The sequence below is a fragment of the Anser anser genome (assembly GCF_964211835.1).
Source record: "Anser anser genome assembly, chromosome: 5".
Taxonomy (NCBI): Eukaryota; Metazoa; Chordata; class Aves; order Anseriformes; family Anatidae; genus Anser; species Anser anser.
Window position 1 is genome coordinate 36,238,461 of NC_139725.1, and position 17,395 is coordinate 36,255,855.

At 42.9% G+C, this 17,395-nt stretch overlaps 1 protein-coding gene across 1 annotated transcript; it reads right to left on the reverse strand.

Annotated features, from left to right (window-relative positions):
- Positions 1-9,250: 9,250 nt before the first annotated feature.
- On the reverse strand, positions 9,251-16,875 carry GATD1 (glutamine amidotransferase class 1 domain containing 1; the record flags this gene model as incomplete). Its single annotated transcript, XM_083837065.1, has 8 exons — positions 9,251-9,951; positions 10,398-10,509; positions 12,351-12,444; positions 14,706-14,800; positions 15,218-15,325; positions 15,797-15,902; positions 16,287-16,363; positions 16,713-16,875. The coding sequence occupies 8 exons, from the start codon at positions 16,873-16,875 to the stop codon at positions 9,948-9,950; spliced, it is 759 nt and encodes a 252-aa protein (XP_083693191.1). The 3' UTR covers positions 9,251-9,947.
- Between the last annotated feature and the right edge of the window lie 520 nt (positions 16,876-17,395).

Consider the following 17,395-nt stretch of genomic DNA (forward strand, 5'->3'; position numbering starts at 1 on the left):
GCATACAATTTGAATGCCTGGGGCCATGATGGGGACACTGCAAGGTTCACTACGTGCTTGAGGAGGAGCTTTGCTCCACTTTCTGCAAGAAATACTCCTTCTACCTCCTGGGCAAGGCAAGCGCCCTGCGCCCTCACACTACCAGCAGAGCCACAGGACCTGGAACCTTATGCAGCTAGGGAAGAGCTGCCCAGGGCCAGCATCAGTATTCAGGCACTTACAATTGCTCAAAAGACAGTAATTGCAGTAGCAGGGGAAGAGAAGGCAGGAAAAACGTGCACGCAGAGCACCCTTGCCCTCACAATCTTTTTCAGGTTTCATTCATCTCTCCCATGGTCATGTCTGAACCCAGTTTACAAACTCCTTCTAGCAACTGCCCAGGTCTCTATAACCTCATTAGATTAAGAAACTGAAGGTAGGAGATGCTTGATGTCTCTCAGAAAAGCTTTTAGCTATCACAGTCATAACAGCAAGCCTAGAAATGCTGAAACTCACCCTCCAGACACAGCCAGCATGGACAAAAAATAGGGGACAAATCCCAAAGAACCAATATGCATACTTTAAAACTCAAATTAAAAATTATTAAACTTTATTAAACTCACACAGAACCAGTGACACTTCCCAAACACATAAACCAAAACTTCCCCAAAGCCTTTACAAACTCTTAGGGCAGTGAAGAAGGCTCCCTTAAAAACCCGCTCTACACCTGAGCCCAATTACCAGTGTTCCCCAGATGATGGACTTCACCTGGGCTTCCCCAGCCCCACACCAGAAGAGTCAGCACAAAGGGCTGAGATCAGCCTTCTGCCTGACAAAATTTTGCACTGTGCCCTCCTCCAAGTGCTTTTAGTCCAAGTGACAGAGCACCACAAACCCCACATACACGTAAGGTTGTAGTTTTCACTGGGAGATGGTCAGGGAGAGAGACCCCATGCTTCAAACAAATAGGCATTTCTCTGGGCTGGGCTTGTCTCGAGGAGGGACAAGACAAGCAACCATGCCAATAATGCAGTGATGGTGCAGAGGTTATCCTTGGGCAAATCCACATCTGCATTTATGGACACCTCCTGCGACTGCAGGGAGAATGCAAATACGCTCCACAAGTCTGATGGCATGCCAACCTGGACAAAGCTGTACCTTCTGTCCTTCATTCCCGAACTCTGAGAGGAAACAGTGCTGTAACTCCCTATACACGCGGGTCTGGCTCACGCAGTGGGATACTGCAAGTGTCTGTGCATAGAGATCCTGAGTCCTGGATCATCGCTGCAAGAGAAAAGCATTTGTTAAAGTTACAGAGCCTCCAACAGCAGCAGGCTTTGCTCAGGCAAGTACCTAAGCAAGGGATCTAAATGGGCATTTTAAGCTTTTATTTTCACTGTAGTTCTTAGGCAGGGAAATAAATGGTAGAAATATAATTCAAAAAAAAAAAAAAAAAGAAGACCCCAGTAAAAAGGAAATTTTGTTTAATAGACTGTGCAGACATTTTAGCTCGGGAGCACAGAATACAGCTGGCAAGTGAATGATTTCTGATTTGCTCACAGAATTGAAAAAATCACATAAAACAATAAAAACCATGAGAAAACAAATCTGGGGCTTACTATAAGCAGGCTAAATGGAATTAAAAAGTCAAAATTCCTTTTGTTTGGGATCAAATATAACATTTTGTCTCCCGGCTTTTTCTGCAGCCTTTAAAAATATTTGTTAGTATAAAATATAAAGTATATATATATAGTATATATATATTTTATATATAAATATATAAAATATATTTTAATAAAATTTTATAAAATTTATTAAATATATAAAATATATTTTATATATAAATATATAAATATATGTATTTTATAGTATAAAATATAAAGTATAAAATATAAAATTTAATTTCAGTGATTTTGCATCTTCTTGGATAAAAAAAAAAAAAAGACTTTCCATGCTCAGCACAATTTAGCTTCACTTTAGCCATGTGGAAGTAAAAGGATCAGGAAGCTCTGGAGGTACAAGCCAGCTGAAGCAGCAACTTAAAGGGCAAAATGCAAGAAGAAACTACTGAGCTCTGAGGAGACTTACGGTATGATTTTTACCTTACAATATTATCCTATCCAATATTTTTATATGGATTTGGCTACTTTTATAGTGGAAAATGGTAGAACAGAGATTTGGCTGCACAACTCTCTCTGCTTAGACCAACGTACATGCAGAGGCTCCCCCAGGGATACCCAAATTCATCTTGAAACTGAGGTACACTGAGTAGGTTTCTCCTCCTGACAGTTTCTCCTTAGGTAACACTAACGATAGTCTCAAAAAAACAAACAAACAAACAAGAAGTGTTCTTTTTACTTTTGTTTCTCCTTTCATTCTCTGTATATTTTTCATAAAATTAATTACACACAGCTCATGAATTTGCTTTATCGGTATTGCGTGCCTTCATTAGCAGGTAAAATCATCTGTTACCATGAAAGCTTCTCTCTGCGAGGCAGGGTCTGCAAACTTTCATGATTTCCCAGCTGACACCTAGAGGCCAGGCCAGTGCTTCAGCTCTGTCTTCCTTCTGGTCCAGGAAAGCTGTGCTCTAACATACGGTGGGATGGGCTCAGAAGGGACATACCCCATGGAACTGATAGCTGAGGATTTCCCAAGGAAAGTATTGATGCAGACAGCCAGGCCTTAGATGCAGGAGATTCACCCATACAATGCCTCAGGAGCAGAACAGAGGGAGGCTAACACTCCTCTGTTCCTCTGCAGTTCAATCTAGCAGGCAAATGCATCCCCAAGTACATTCGGTTTGCATGTCACATCAATTGACAATCTCAGGCCTACAAGCAAGAGGAGAAAAGCCGTGCATAAAAGCAAAAAATCACAGAAGCCTGCTTTTATATAAGGAAATACTGCCAAGGCTGTGGGGGAAAAAATCAGCCCTTTACTAGGCCAGCTACAGGATCCTGGGAAGTTTATTTACTAAAGTAGCTGAAATAGAAAACTCCATGTTATTAACATTATTAGTTATGAACAGCAGGCTTCAAAATAGTCTAACAGATATACATCTCTAACACTCAAAGAATATCCTAAGTTGGAAGGGACCCATAAGGATCATCGAGTCCAACTCCTTAAGAAAAGCCGGAATGGTCTGACTGCAGGTCCATTTAGCTCAGCATCCTGCCTCCAAACACGGCCAGTAGCTGCTGAGGAAGCTCCACAGAGCAAAGAGAACAACTTTGTGCTTTTCTTCCCGGTGGAAAAGGCAGTGGAGGACTGCTCCTTTGGGATCAGAAGACCTGCATTTCTTCTGAAGTCAAAACTGAGCAGCAGGGCCTGCAGGTGACCCCACCAGGCTTGTGTGTGCTGTGTGGCCGCTGCACCATCAGGGTGAGGGCTGTCAAGGGCCATGGCAGGTCCTGCTGCTCAGATTTGATTTCAGCATAATGGAACAAAGCTTATGATCTAACCTGTACAATTTTGGTTTTGCTTTACCCCTGGGGTCTAATTTATAGTCTGGGATCAGATGTGTTTGGATCATGCAGAGTACCTGCAAAGGGGTCTGTGACTTGTCTTGGAAAGTTCACACAATCGCAGCACCCTCCTGACAAAATTGCCTTAGGAGATGTAGCATTTCTAGAAAGCAGAGGGGACACTTGCCTTGCTACAGTCTGCATCACCCAGTTGCAGCCTGATGCTCAGCCTGGCATCCCGTTGCACTGATGACCGGGGATGTTGTGCACAAGGAAGGAATTCAGCCTCATCTCTGCAGCGCCCTCGTAGCACAAGCACTGTTCCCTCATTCTCAGGGATACATGGCTCCAGTTTATATTGCTGGTGTTTGATCTAGGAGATCAAGGGGCCAGAGCAAACCCACAAGCAGACTGAAGGAGCTCCTCAAACTCACCTTAGGTGGCAGCACAGCTGTTTAAGTCTTACTCGATTGCCTAAGATTAGACATGAGCAACTTGAAAGAATTGGATACAATTTCGAGTTGGCCCTTGGCTTTACATAAAGAAAAAAGGCAAGGTGGAGAAAAATGGAGAAAAAGTGTTTAGCAACAGCCTGTTCCACGTGGGGATAAGTCCTAGCAAGGAAAGCATGGAGGGTAGCATTAATGAACGAGGCACCAGAAGATGACAACTGTTCAGGCTTTCATGAAAGTAAGGATTTCTAACTATGCCACCCTCATCCTCCTAAGAAAGGAAGGAGCATGGGGCAGCAGACCCTCTGGTTATAAATTAGTAGGGAGCCATGGGTACAGCTTGCTGCATATAGATTAATGTATAATCCAGCATTAACATGCATTTCACACTAGCGTAGCGCTGGGTAGCGTCGCAGCTTTTTGCCTCTCTTTCAGCTGTATGCCACTTGCCCAGCCCAGGTACGCAGACTGGGAACTGACAAGAGGAAAGTAACATTTTTGTACTTGGTGTTTGGGGATGGAGCTTGCTGGTGGCAGAGGAGGAACGTGAAAGTTTGTGTGGAGCAGCACCACCACCTTGTGGGAGGCTGCAACATCCCAGGCAGTCCTTTCCACCGTTCAAACAGCAGCAACTAACCACTGAGCACAAATGCAGGGTTATCAACTTCCTCAGGTGTTTGCAGGTCTCTCATTTCATCCACGAGGCAGGGGTGGGGGGAAGCTTTTCCTCCCTCGAGACAGGCTGCTGCTGCTCCCAGTTTCTCTCAGTACCTCCCTCCTGTATTCTTTAAACACGGTTACAAGAGAGTACAAGAGAGCAGAGCTGTTGGAAAGAGGGCTGCTAGGTCCACGCAACTGACACAGTAAGCCAGTTCCTTTATTTTCAGCTTTCCAAGACAGCATTTCACTGGCCTAGCCACCAAGATGGACTAGAATATCCTCAATTTCTGATCTACTGTTAGAAAGTGCCCTATTTCCCCTTCTTACAAAGGGGAAACACCACTGTAAAATTTATCCGTCTCAGGGAGCAGACTAGTCAGCCCCTCACTCTCTGTATTGGCTCTTGAGATTAAAGAAGGAGACAACGCGAGCATTAAGGAAGAAAAGGTAGCCTCCCTTTAAGAGACTCTCTAAAAGGAGGCCAGTTTTTCTCATTTCATATTTCATTAGTCTACCTTCAGGGTGCAGGAACCGGCCCAATGCAAGCATAAAGTTGTGTTGATGCAGAGGGGGAGGGCAACCAACACCTGCATCATCATGACAGAGCAGATAGAATGGCAGGCATGATCCGAGATGCCCCATTTCTATTTGTATTTTGTCTAGCTAGCACAGACCAAGAGCAATAGACTTGCCTGCCGTCCTTCCTCAGTAAAACACATTATTCTCAAGTCTTTGTCACCTTGTTCAGTGCCTCCTTTTGCAGCTCTGCTGTGCTCCGAGGACTGAATGCATCTGGCTGTTCCCAGGACAAGCAGAGGGATGCACAGGAGAGAGATGTTCAGAGGAGTAACCCCAACTGCCTCAGCAGCAGCAGCTGGTAGAGAAAAAGGTGCTACTAGTGCATAAATCCTGTTACAAGTCCAGCTACAAGTTCAGATAGGGCTCTGCTCTCTATTTCTCAGCACAGAGTGCCGCAGACACCTGAGTTAATAGTCTGGTGAGAAGCATGTACCCTCTTTGAGAGGATTGAAGTGATTTACCCATGGTGTCACACGACAAACAGTGAGCAGTCTGGGTAAAAGACTTTCAAAGCCTCGGTCTGTCCTTTATCCCTGAGATTGATCGTGCCTCATCAGCCCACAAGGGTAGGGGAGATTTATGGTTCAGGAAGAGCTCCTCCCTCCCTAGGTAGAATAGTCCTCTAATCCGAACTGTCAGCATTCAAGGATGAATTATTACACTATTGCTTCCTCCCCTGTGCTTTCCTCCAGTATAATAATTCTTTTTTCATCTTCACCAACAAAATAACCAGCCACTGCAATGAACCTTTACCTAGAGCATTCAAGAAATCCCCGTGACCTGCAAATACAGATGGGAAGACAGCAGCAATTATTGCCCTGTTGTAGGCCTAACAAATAAAGGCTTTGGCAGTTTAAGGTTTGGCCTTAAGTTCAGCAAACAGACAGCAGAAGGGATGAGGTGGCTGCAGGAAGACACCTCCATTAATACAGTGCCAATGACCAGCTGCTGATCAGCACCTCAGCCAAGCCACTTGGTGGTATGGCCCTGCCAAGTGGTGGGCACCAAGGGTGCTGCTGCTGTTCCCTCCATCACACAGAAAGGGGAAGAGCAATTCACCTCCAGGTCATAGTCAGATGCAGCCTTGCCTCATAAGGGTCCAAGACATCATGAAACACTCTGTTGGCCTTTCAACAGCCCACAGTAGTGTTCAGGGAAAAGGGAGTTATTAATATTACCCCTTTCTGAGCCACAAACTGCAGGGTCATTCAAAGAGTGAAGACCTGAAAGCATCAGTTTGACTGAGCTTCCTGCTTGTTCTTCAGAAGCAGCAAGTGATCATTGCCTTCGCTAGGCAGCACAAAGCCAGAGCTAAGCACCTCTCCAGGAACCTTATCTCTGCACACCAGATGTAGTCCTCAGTTTGTGCTGTTAGTTGTTGCCCAAATCTATGCAAACACAAGATGAGGGACTAACTGCAGGATTCGCTCCAGCCAGAGACTGCAGGCTGTCTGCTGTCACTTCTCTTTTCATCTGTTTGTATTTCAAGGCAGACAAAGAAGTCATTTTAGAAGACTCCAACGAAAAGTTGTACAGTTCCTGTCTCTTCTCCACAACCGAGGTACCTTCCTTGTCACTCTGTTTTCCTCCCCCTGCATCTGCTGTCTTCAGCAATCACTTACTCTGACCTTGGGAGACCTTTCAGAACTATGGATACAGCAGACCAGACAGGAAAGCTGCTCTCTTCGCCATGAAAAAAAACAGTTCTTACATTTGCAGAACACAGTTAATATGAATCTGAAGCAAGAAGTATGCTACAATCCTCCAAACCAGACATGCTGTTGCTTTTGAGGCCTGTACTTTAACCCCACTGCTTTTAAGCATCTTCAAAATAAGCAGACGTTACAAAAATGTACTGGAAACTTCCAGAATGAAGAACTAAATGAAAACACATCATGAAAAGTCACCAACTCTCCATGTATCTTCTTGATGAAGTAGATTATGAGTGCATTTAGTTGTCTGCACGTGGCACAAAAGTCAAATGATAGTAAGCAATAATTACGGATACTGCCTTCACGCTCTAATCCACTAACCCCAGCCCCCAACCCTCCCAAAAAAACATCAGGATAAGACTTTGCTGAATGCCTCTAGCATGACATTAAACAGCTACACATTTTCTACTTCAATTCTATCTTTCCCCCAGCTTTAGAAAAAAAAAAAAAAGCTCAGTTGGAAGGGACCTACAAAGATCATCCATGCCAACTGCCTGACCTCTTCAGGGCTACCCAAAACTTAAAGCATATTATTGAGGGCATCATCCAAAAACCTCTTGAACGCTTACAGGAATTACGCCTCTCTAGGAAGCTTGTTCCAGTGTTTGACCACTCTCATGGTAAAGAAATTTTGCTTCATATTCATCCTGACCAGCACCTCCCTGTCCACCTCCACTCCTCAGAGAACCGCAGAGAGCAATGAGGTCTCCTCTGATCCTCCTTTTATGCAGACTAGAGGACCCAAATGTCCTCAGAGGTCATGCCTTCTGACCCTATTACCAGCTTTGTTGCCCTCCTCTGCACGCTTTCAAGAACCTTAACATCTTTTTTACATTGTGGAGCCCAGAAGCACACACACTGTTTATGGTGAGGCCATGCCACTGTTAAACACAGAAAAAAAAATAATCTTTTTTCCAATCCTTGGCTAAAATTGGTCACATGATTTGTTTACGTTCTCATACAATCATTGCTGCTAGTTGTTCACCATTTCTCAATGAAATCTCTGAAGATGACTATGCTATCCCACCACCCACATGACAGGGGTGTTTTAACAAAATCATTCTGTTTTACTAGAAGCTGAGCCACATCCACACAGCCAGGATCCTTCCTTCCTCACCATCCCCCACTAGAAAACTGTAGGCACAGAAGTACACACATCCCCTCTCCAGCCACTTTCTGCTGGATTGCATTGGGTCATGCAATTCTTCCTCTTTTTCAGAAGTAGTTTCAACACTAGGGACCATTTAGATCGAGGAGATGCGCATGTGAAAGAATGAAAATAGACACCAACTCTTCCATGTGTTCTCGCAGGGCAAGAAGGAAGCATTGCAAAAATCTAAAGGCAATGTACTTTGTACTTCAGTGTACTTCCTGATATTGGCACAAACAAGGCAATTTCAACAGGTCCTGGCTGCTAGGAAAGAACATACAATGGAATTGATCAGAGCCTGCAGTGGCCTGAACACTGCTTCTTCACCTGACAGCTTCTTGATGAGACTGGACAGAAATTTTCTTAAGAAAACAGGACACAGGGTAGCCACCAGTATTCCATTTTTATAGGTAAGCAATGAAAGGTGTAATGATTTTGGCAAAGGTGCATGGAAGCAGTCTGAAAGGTACCAGAGACATGTAGCTTCTCAGATTCTCCTGGAAAGATTTTACTTTGCAGCTGCAGTCAGAGTCTAGATGCAGAAGGGCAAAGCTCTCATCGTAGGAGCCATGGAAGTTGCACGTACCTCCTCTAGGATCCTGAAAACCTGACTCCAGCCCCTGTTAAGTTCCCTACACAGAAGCTCAGGCAGTCTATGGTGGGGAGCTTCACTTTTATTTAAATAAAATAGCTAGGGATAAGGTCTCCTTGCTGTAGCTTTGCAACGTTCAACACAAAATTACCTTAACTCCAAATACTTCTGCAATACAAATACAAAAAAGTCTTCCACATCATTTCACCAGAGAGCCCACTGGAAATCCAGATGGAAATTATGTCCTGGCGGTGACAGAGGTTAAATCCCTGAAAAGGCTTGTCAGAAACAAAGACTTAAGCTACCAGATCTACAAATATTCTTATGCATATTCCTTTCCACACTTAACTTCAAGTTACACCTGCTGCTCAGAAAGAAAACCAGATTTGATCTGTTTGTTGCTCACAAGATGTGACCCATATCATCTACTACACTTTTTCCTTTGTCCATAAAATTCCAGCAACAACTGCAATGTACTTGTCAGAGAGAAATATTTCAACCACTGAAAAGAACAAAAATGTAACACACCACAAAGCAGAACAGCTAACAGAAGACCATTTAAAAAAATCAGCTGAGCTGACATTTTAAACCCATTAATGTGAACATACAAGGCAACAAAACAAGGACATGTTATGCCAACAGTAGCACTACAGCAAAGTGTCTTCAAACAAATGACTCTGCTTTATTCAGTTTAGCTATACATTTTGCATTCCATTCTAAGGATACATGAACATCACAGATATTTAAAGTTCGGACAGTAACTTTGTGACCTACCAACAGAAAGGTAAGAACACATGAAATTACATTTCACTGAAGCACTAGATGTAGACTTTTATATTTGAACCACAAATGCCAGATGATTCCCTAATGTCCAAGTGCTCTTTGGGGGTAGAATTACTAATGATCAGTATAATGCCAGCCTCGAGCAGGGTCTTCAGCTTCACCAAATCATACTCATGGCCATGGATATTTTTTTTTTTTAAAAGATAGTTTCCCACAACTTTAAGTTAAGGGTCTAGATAGAAGCAATAAAAAAATGTAGTAACACAAATGCAAGGTGGTTTCATAATTGCTTCTGAAGTGTGATGCACTTCCAAGTTTTCTTATTCACAACCTTCATCCATTCAGTGTCTGCAAAACCTGACATTGCCACTTCAATGTCAGTCACTTCATAGTCCAGGATAGAAATTTAAAGACATGTTTTATCCAGTTAACAGGCAAGAAAATCCTTAGCCTGCTGGCTCTTCATCCATTCTGTTTGCAAAGAGACCTGCTCTTTCATTTCTTGCTGAATGAAACATCCAAACATGACATGACTTGTTAGTCCACAGCCAGGAAGGGGCTTCTAACACCCTTTCACCTGAAGGAAAGAATATTTTTGTGGTTATTAAAAGTGTTCTTCTGAGAAGATGGAAGAGTCAAACAGCTAAGCTCTTACCAAAGAATAGAAATCTGTTCATTTCCAGGATCCTACAATACAGCTAAATAAATGCTAACTTGCCAAAACAAAAAAAACCAGACGTTTCTCTTAACAGAAATATTTAGCAAAGCCTACTCTGTTTCATGCCACCAGCCTCAATGGATAGCTGTGTACTTCCCAACCCATTTTTAACTCTTTTTAAATACTCAAATGCCTTTTTTTTTTTTTTAACCAAAAGACTTATCAGACTGAATAGACAGATCAAGCAAAGACAACATGCACTTCAGCAGCGAGAGGAAAAAGAATTGTCTGGGGGACAAGATTCCTGAAAGCAAAGGATGCTTTGACACTACCTGGTCGTGTTCTCATTTCCCGTATGGCCTCACCTGACATTGCAAAGCATAAGAAGATTCTGGACCGCTGGAAGAGTGGAATTCTCATTCTGTCCTGTCACAAGGTGCCTGTCCAGCACAACATGTACAGCATCTGGCTTGCTGGCTACATACAAGAGGAGAAAAACAAGCATTATGTTAGTGGACACTACTTCAGTTTCAGTATTTCATCTCATAGAACTCTAATGCACAAGACCAGGATTTCCTGGGTGACAGATGTCTGAACTATAACCCCAACAAAGTCAACCTCAAGCCCCCAGTCCTGAATTTCAGAGGACTTTCTAGTGGTAAGACAGCAACACTGGTCCCTTAATTCAATTAACACCAGATGGGTAAATAGCATATATCAAGAGATTTTCCTAACACAAGCCTTAGAGAAAACTTTAAGTTCTAATTGCCTTGTATAAACTCTTCTTATGCAAGACATCAAAGCTGTAATCATGATGCTACAGAGAACCTTCAGGAAAACACTTTATGGTCAATTATAATTCTGATGTGTTAATTGTTCAGTACTCCAAGCAGTACTTTTAGGTTACTTCATTCCAGACAGAACCCTTATTTTGTCAGTAATAACCAATTCACTTTCTCCTCCACCCCCCCAGCCTCTTACTGACCTAAGTACAGCAAAGTGCCTTCAAACCACACATGCTTCTTCTTCTGCTTAATTTGTCAACGTCTCTTCAGCCAAACACACAACATAACATGTACCACTGAAACACCAACTTTTAAACTGGCAGTACTGAACCAGTTATGCAGAAAGAGGTAGCAGCAGCTCATTCAAAAAGCATAAAGATGCCATTTAAGCACACACAGTCTGATGGCAGCACGGACAGAAGAGGATTAAGCAAAGAGTACACAGCACTTTGATAAGTGTGGCATTTCTTTTTTCTTGTCAGTGGAAAAATAGATATGCAGCATTAGGATGCCGGTTCTGTTTCCCACCTACACCACATATGTAATATCTAATCTAGCCACTTCAAATTGTATCAGTTCAATGGCTGGCATTATTCTGTTAAATAAAGGCTGACTTAAATAGCATAGACATCTCATTAACTTTAAGTGCAGACTCAAAAAAACTAGCAAAATAGGGGACTAAACAGCTGCAAACCAAATAATGGTTGTAAATGCTGTAAATGGTTCTGTTCTTTAATTCTCCCCATAGCTCTTCAGTACTGAAAGAGAGCAGCTTGTAAAGGGAAATTACATGTTTCCCTGCACATCCAGAAATACTCCAGAGAAAGAAGTGACATGTTTAAATGGATCTTTCCTCTCACACAGTACAGAGCTTTGTGTTTTGCAGTTTGAAAGGCAAACTTCTACATTTTTACTACTAATAAAATTACTAGTAATGAAAAAAACCTACAAAACCAGATTCACCATCAAGTATTTTATTCAAAGCTAGAGGACAACTGATCAGAATAACCAGAAATATTCAGTATACTGCCTCTGGCTTTCAATAATAAGCCAGATTTGCTTAGAAGAGCCAGAACCTACGACTTAACCTCTCCCACCACAGCACATGCTCCCTGCTGCGTAGCCAGGAAGCAGCTGCAGCACATGGCCTTCATGCAGACATCTCCCTGCAGGTATGGGCTGTGTAGCTGCAGATCAGTGGAAACTCTCCTGCAGACACTCTCCCCTGTAGCATGTGTTCTGTCTTCGCAGGAGGATAAGCTACCTCACGCTTACCATAGGTTAAAAAAGTTTGTATGGACAGCCACATAGATAATGTGCTCTACTGTACTGCCCTACTTATCCACATGCAGTATTTCATAGCACTTATTCATCTTTTCAAATCCACTAGCGTATTCAGTTATATCTGTGAAATGAGAATGCAAGATTAAATATCACATCCAAGTCCTGTTCACCTGTGTAAAATGGGTATACAGACACTAATTTCCAGCACGTGGCCATGAAATGAAGTGCTGGACAATGGGGGTGACGTACCGCTAAATGTAGCTCCAGAATCTTTCACAAAGTCTTCCACAATAATGGATAAACTGGCAAAATTAGGCTGCCTTATTAGTTCATACACAGAGGGCTGAAAAAGATCAAAAAGAAATAATTCTTGCTTTTATAGAAAATAAGCCAGGCAAAACTGTCATTTTTTCCTGTTTCCACTACCATCCTCCCAGCTGTACATAGAAAATGCAACAGAAACAAAGCAGAAAACTAGATGACCACAGACAGCTTCTACAGACTTTCTATAGGGAGCACACTGAAGATTCCCACGTGAGAAAAAGAAAGTGACAACTCATTTTTTGCAGATCAGCTGAAGGGTTCCTGAATTCAAGCCAAAGAGATCTGCACGGTATACATTTGATATTTAAACACTTATTTAACTAGAATAGCTAAGCAACATCTCTAAGATGTCATATCTATGATTCTCTCTCCCCCCTCAGTTGTGAAGCTTTCCAAGAACTAACACAGCATCATACTTTGCAATTGCATTTTTTAAATTCCACTTGATCCAATTTCCAAACTACTAGTTTGAGCTGCTTTAAAATACTCTGAGCTAGAAGGTATAAGGTGATATAAGATACTGGCTGCCATAGGAATTGAATTCAATGTTATTACCATTATAGGAAAAGAAAACACCTTGCACCCACAGAACAGACAGAATTGCAAACTAATTTAAAAAAAGATCTTGAAACACTGCTGCAGAGCTGTAATGCATCATCCCACACAGCAAGTCCGCTGGAGTACACTAGATCTTGATATCAGGAAGCATTCAATTTTTATCTCAAGATTAGTGTCCCAAATAAGAAGCTATTGCAGCTGGATATTCTCAGCATCGAGTTTGCTTACTTAACCATACCAACTGCTTTAAAGCAGAAACAAAAATATATCCGTTCCATATTCTGAAGGCACTTTGAGGTATTAGTAAAGAGAAAGCATCCCAACAGAGTCAAGGAAAAACACTGAGAACTCCTGCATCATCATACAGTGACACCAGAAACAAGTCAAGACCTTGGTATAAGTGTTAGGAAACCTTCTTTCCCAGTAGCAGACAAGCCTGATCTTCAGGTCATCAAGGTCCAGAGGTGCTGATATTCAAACATTCAGTCCTCAAACCCAAGACGTGTTTACTCTCAACTAAAACCTAATCTTGCAGCACTGATCATTTACCTTGAAGCCACGCATGTACCAATTTTGCAACACCACTAGCCAATATTTCTAGTACAAGTGGTTTTCAGGAAGCTACCCTGTGGATAAGCCATTCAAAACAGGATAGAAGAACATGTATCTGCACTGAGTGTGGTATAGATCAGATATTTAACTAGGTAGAGGGTGCAGGCCTGGGCACTGAACAGCATGCATGCAATTAACTTCATAAAAGCACAAGACCTGCTTAGGTGTTGAACACTGAAATGTACATTTGGAACATTTAGAGTGTCACTTGTGGAGTCCAAATAACATTACTCCATTACTGGGAGCTGAATATGAGACACAGCTTAAATGAAGAGAAGAAAAATTAGAATTATTTGGTTGACATTTTATACAGAAAGAAAAATGTTGAATTTGAGTTTCCAGACCAACTATAGCTAGCCCACATCATGCCTCTTATTTAAGAAACTTCATCATAGACTGTAATACCAAATACAAGCACATCAGGACACTATGATAGGTTTTGAGTCCCATAAACTTAATTTATTTGGGTGTAAATTTTCAACTCTAGAAGTAATACTATATAGGCTTGCATTACCTTGGTGCACAGGTGTAACTGCCCTATAAGCAGGTCTGTAAGGTCAGAGATAAGGCAGTACAGTAGATAAAGCATCAGCATCTGCATACTTTGTACAAACTAGCTTTTAACTCAGAAACAGCTAAACACCTTCCTCCTCAACCCCTGAAACTTTCTCTACCTGTTAAAACAAACGAGCACCCCTGAAACTTTCTCTACCTGTTAAAACAAACGAGCACCTTGAGAAATAAAGTCTACCTCCAGCATCTGTGTAACAAAAAAATTCTTAAGAGCTCTCAGCTATTAAACCAAAGAGCTGCAGCAGCCATTTCCAGCATCCTATAGACTCAAGTTTATGGAACAGTGGGAAGGAAAACATGTGACAACTGAAGTGAGACAATCCCTTTTTGCATGGTATTGGGACCCCTTGCCAATGATAACTCTCCACACCTTGAACGTAAACTAAGCACACCAAGCTGGTAACTTACATGTGTAGGAAGTGCTAGGATAAGACCAGAAACATTGGCACCATCACCTCAAGTCACAGACCCCTGGACAGGTAGAGAGCCTCATAACAGAAAAAGACCCCACACAAGTCAGATGAAAGCTCAACCTACCCCTGTTAGACTGTATCCCTGAAAAACCCAGGATTTATCCTCATTGGTGGCACAACACAATGCTGCAACACCGTGTCCAACCGCACAGATAGGCTCTAGAGACAAAAAAAATCAAAGCATATTTGAAAAGTTGTGAACATCTGCAAATAGCCAAAAGCCTTGATCTACTGGGGCCTTAATGACTACTCTGATACATCCCACATCTCACTCTGAACCTTCAGCCCTACTGACTTGGAGAGAGCAATTTCTGCATCATTGAGGAGAGAACCTTCTTCTTACAAACACATTCCAAAGCTACTGTTATTATTTTTATAATTTGCACAAAGATAGTACTTTTTAAGAGAAGATACATTTTTCTAAAATAGCTGTTCCAGTTTGGTATGCTGCAACACTCTACAACTACTATGTAAATAATTCCCCTGAACAAGTCATTGCAAGGTAACAGTCTTGCAACAATAGCAAGGTAGGATGGATTACTTGATTTAATAAAATATCTAACGATGTTCACTTACTTTCCTCAGTGCTGAAATGCTGCAGTATTTTAGCCAGGTACCCACTGTTTGCAAGGTCAGTCACAGCCCCCGGACAGTTTGGAATCAGCAATGCATGGTATCTAGCACCTAGTAAAAGGGAACAAAAACTAACTGTAATACAAATTTAGAAATTGACCATAAATCCATTTCAGATTTGACAAACTTAGGACATCATCACATAAGTCACTCAAACTTCAAAAACTGGAAGAACTAAGGAAACAAGATCCCTGTGGAATAGAGAAAAAGAGGTGGCTCTTCGAACAGAGAACACAAGTTTTTAATGAGACATTCTTACCTATGCAAAGCTTAAAAGCACTGTCTGCTACCTTCTACTTTAGGAAAACGTTTACTTCAAAAATTAATAATATGTAATACACTATAGAATAGTTAAGAGGGAATTACCAATGTAAGATCAGTAAAAATAAACTGTACTTGCCACAGCTTCCTCTTAAAACACAAGGTTTTATGCCTTTTGTATATCCTCTAAAGACCTAACATGAAGAAGCATATTTCCCTCATAAATAGAAACGAGGCACCAGCCAACAGCGAAGACCTTACCATCAATTGACTCCAGCTTGGCAGGGTTTGCATACGACTTCATACGAAAGTCCTGTATCCAGCGCATGTTGCTCTCATTCACATCCACAAAATCAATTGACTTCCCCTAGTGGAAACATGGTTCAAAGACTGTGGTTAGTATCACTGCAGACTTCTGCTACATTTCTTAACAGATAAACATGCAGGATTTTGAGAGACTTCAGTTCTCAAAAACCTTAAGTTTTCAAGTTTTTCCATTGAAGTGATTCTCAAATACTCATCTGGCCGCTCATTGTTAAGAGCGGATACTGAACAGAGAAGTTCAGAACCATACTATGGCATGCTCACATTCAGGTTCAATATTAAGAAACCAGCAGTAAAAAGAATCGTATCTTAAAGTGTAAGCAAATATAACATCTTAAAGAAAAGAAATTAGCGTACTTCTCCCTTGTCAATTAAGGCATCAATTGGTTTCAGGCTGAAATCACAACAACTGCCCATTTTTACTTACCCCAGGAGTGGCGACTTGCAGGTTAAAAGCAGAGCTGGCCAGCGTAAAGCAGTGAAGGAAGGACTGGGCTGACACACCTGGAAAACAGGAGCCCAGCGATTTAAGGAAAGTACATTTGTGTTTTAGCATCCACGACACCAGCACGCTTCCCCTAGCAAGGCGCAAAGACTTGGGTTTCCCTGCTCATCCTAAAAGCCCTCCAGAATTTCAGGGAGTTATTTTAAGACAAAAGCACAGCCTTCTACGGGGAGAAATAAGGATGCGAGCACCGCGTCCCTGCGGGTTGGGGCGCAACAAGGAGGGGAAGGAGGGCAGAAGGGAAGGCGCTCGTTTCCCCCAGGCGTGCCTGGGAAGCCCAGGGAGGGGAGAGGGGGGTGCGCAGCCCCCGGACGAAGAGGAGGAGGGGGGGGCCCGGCGGCCTCTCACCGGCAGCGGCAGCGCTGGCGACGATGAGGCAGGTGGGCTTGCCGAGCCGCTCCGACATGGCGGAGCCGGGCGGCGGGGGCGGCGGCCGTCTCCTCATGCGGCCCGGCCGCGCATGCGCAGGGGGGGGAGAAGACGGGGGAACGGCCGTGAGGGGAGCGGCCATGAGCGGCCCGCGGCGCCTTTTAAACCCTCCCGCCCGCCGCCCCCGCACCCTGCGGTGGACGCCCGCTGTATTTCCCCTCGTAGTCAGCGCTGTGTTGGCTTTAGTGCTTCTTCTCATCGGGTTTTGTGTGGAAGTTGGGCTTTCTGTGCTAGTTTTATACCCCCCTCCCAATTGATATTGACTGAAGGCATGTGCTGGCCACCCCACGCTGGAGAAGGGGAAGGCGGTGTCAGCGTGTTGGAAATGAAAAAGCAAATGTTAATGTTGCAATGTCAGCAAATGTTCAGTGCCCGGCTGGGAGGCCGTGGCCGGCTGAGGTGCTGGGTTCCCCACCTTGCTCCAACTTCTGAAATCCCTCCTCAGCAGGCTGAGTACCGAAAGCTTCCCCGTGAAGCCCCATGAACATGGGTTTCTGACACAGGAGATAAGAAGGAACTAAATAAAGCCATCCAAACCTTCCCGAAAGTGTCCTTCCCAAACTTCATCTCTCTTTCAGATCAAATTAGTTGTGTTTACTCTT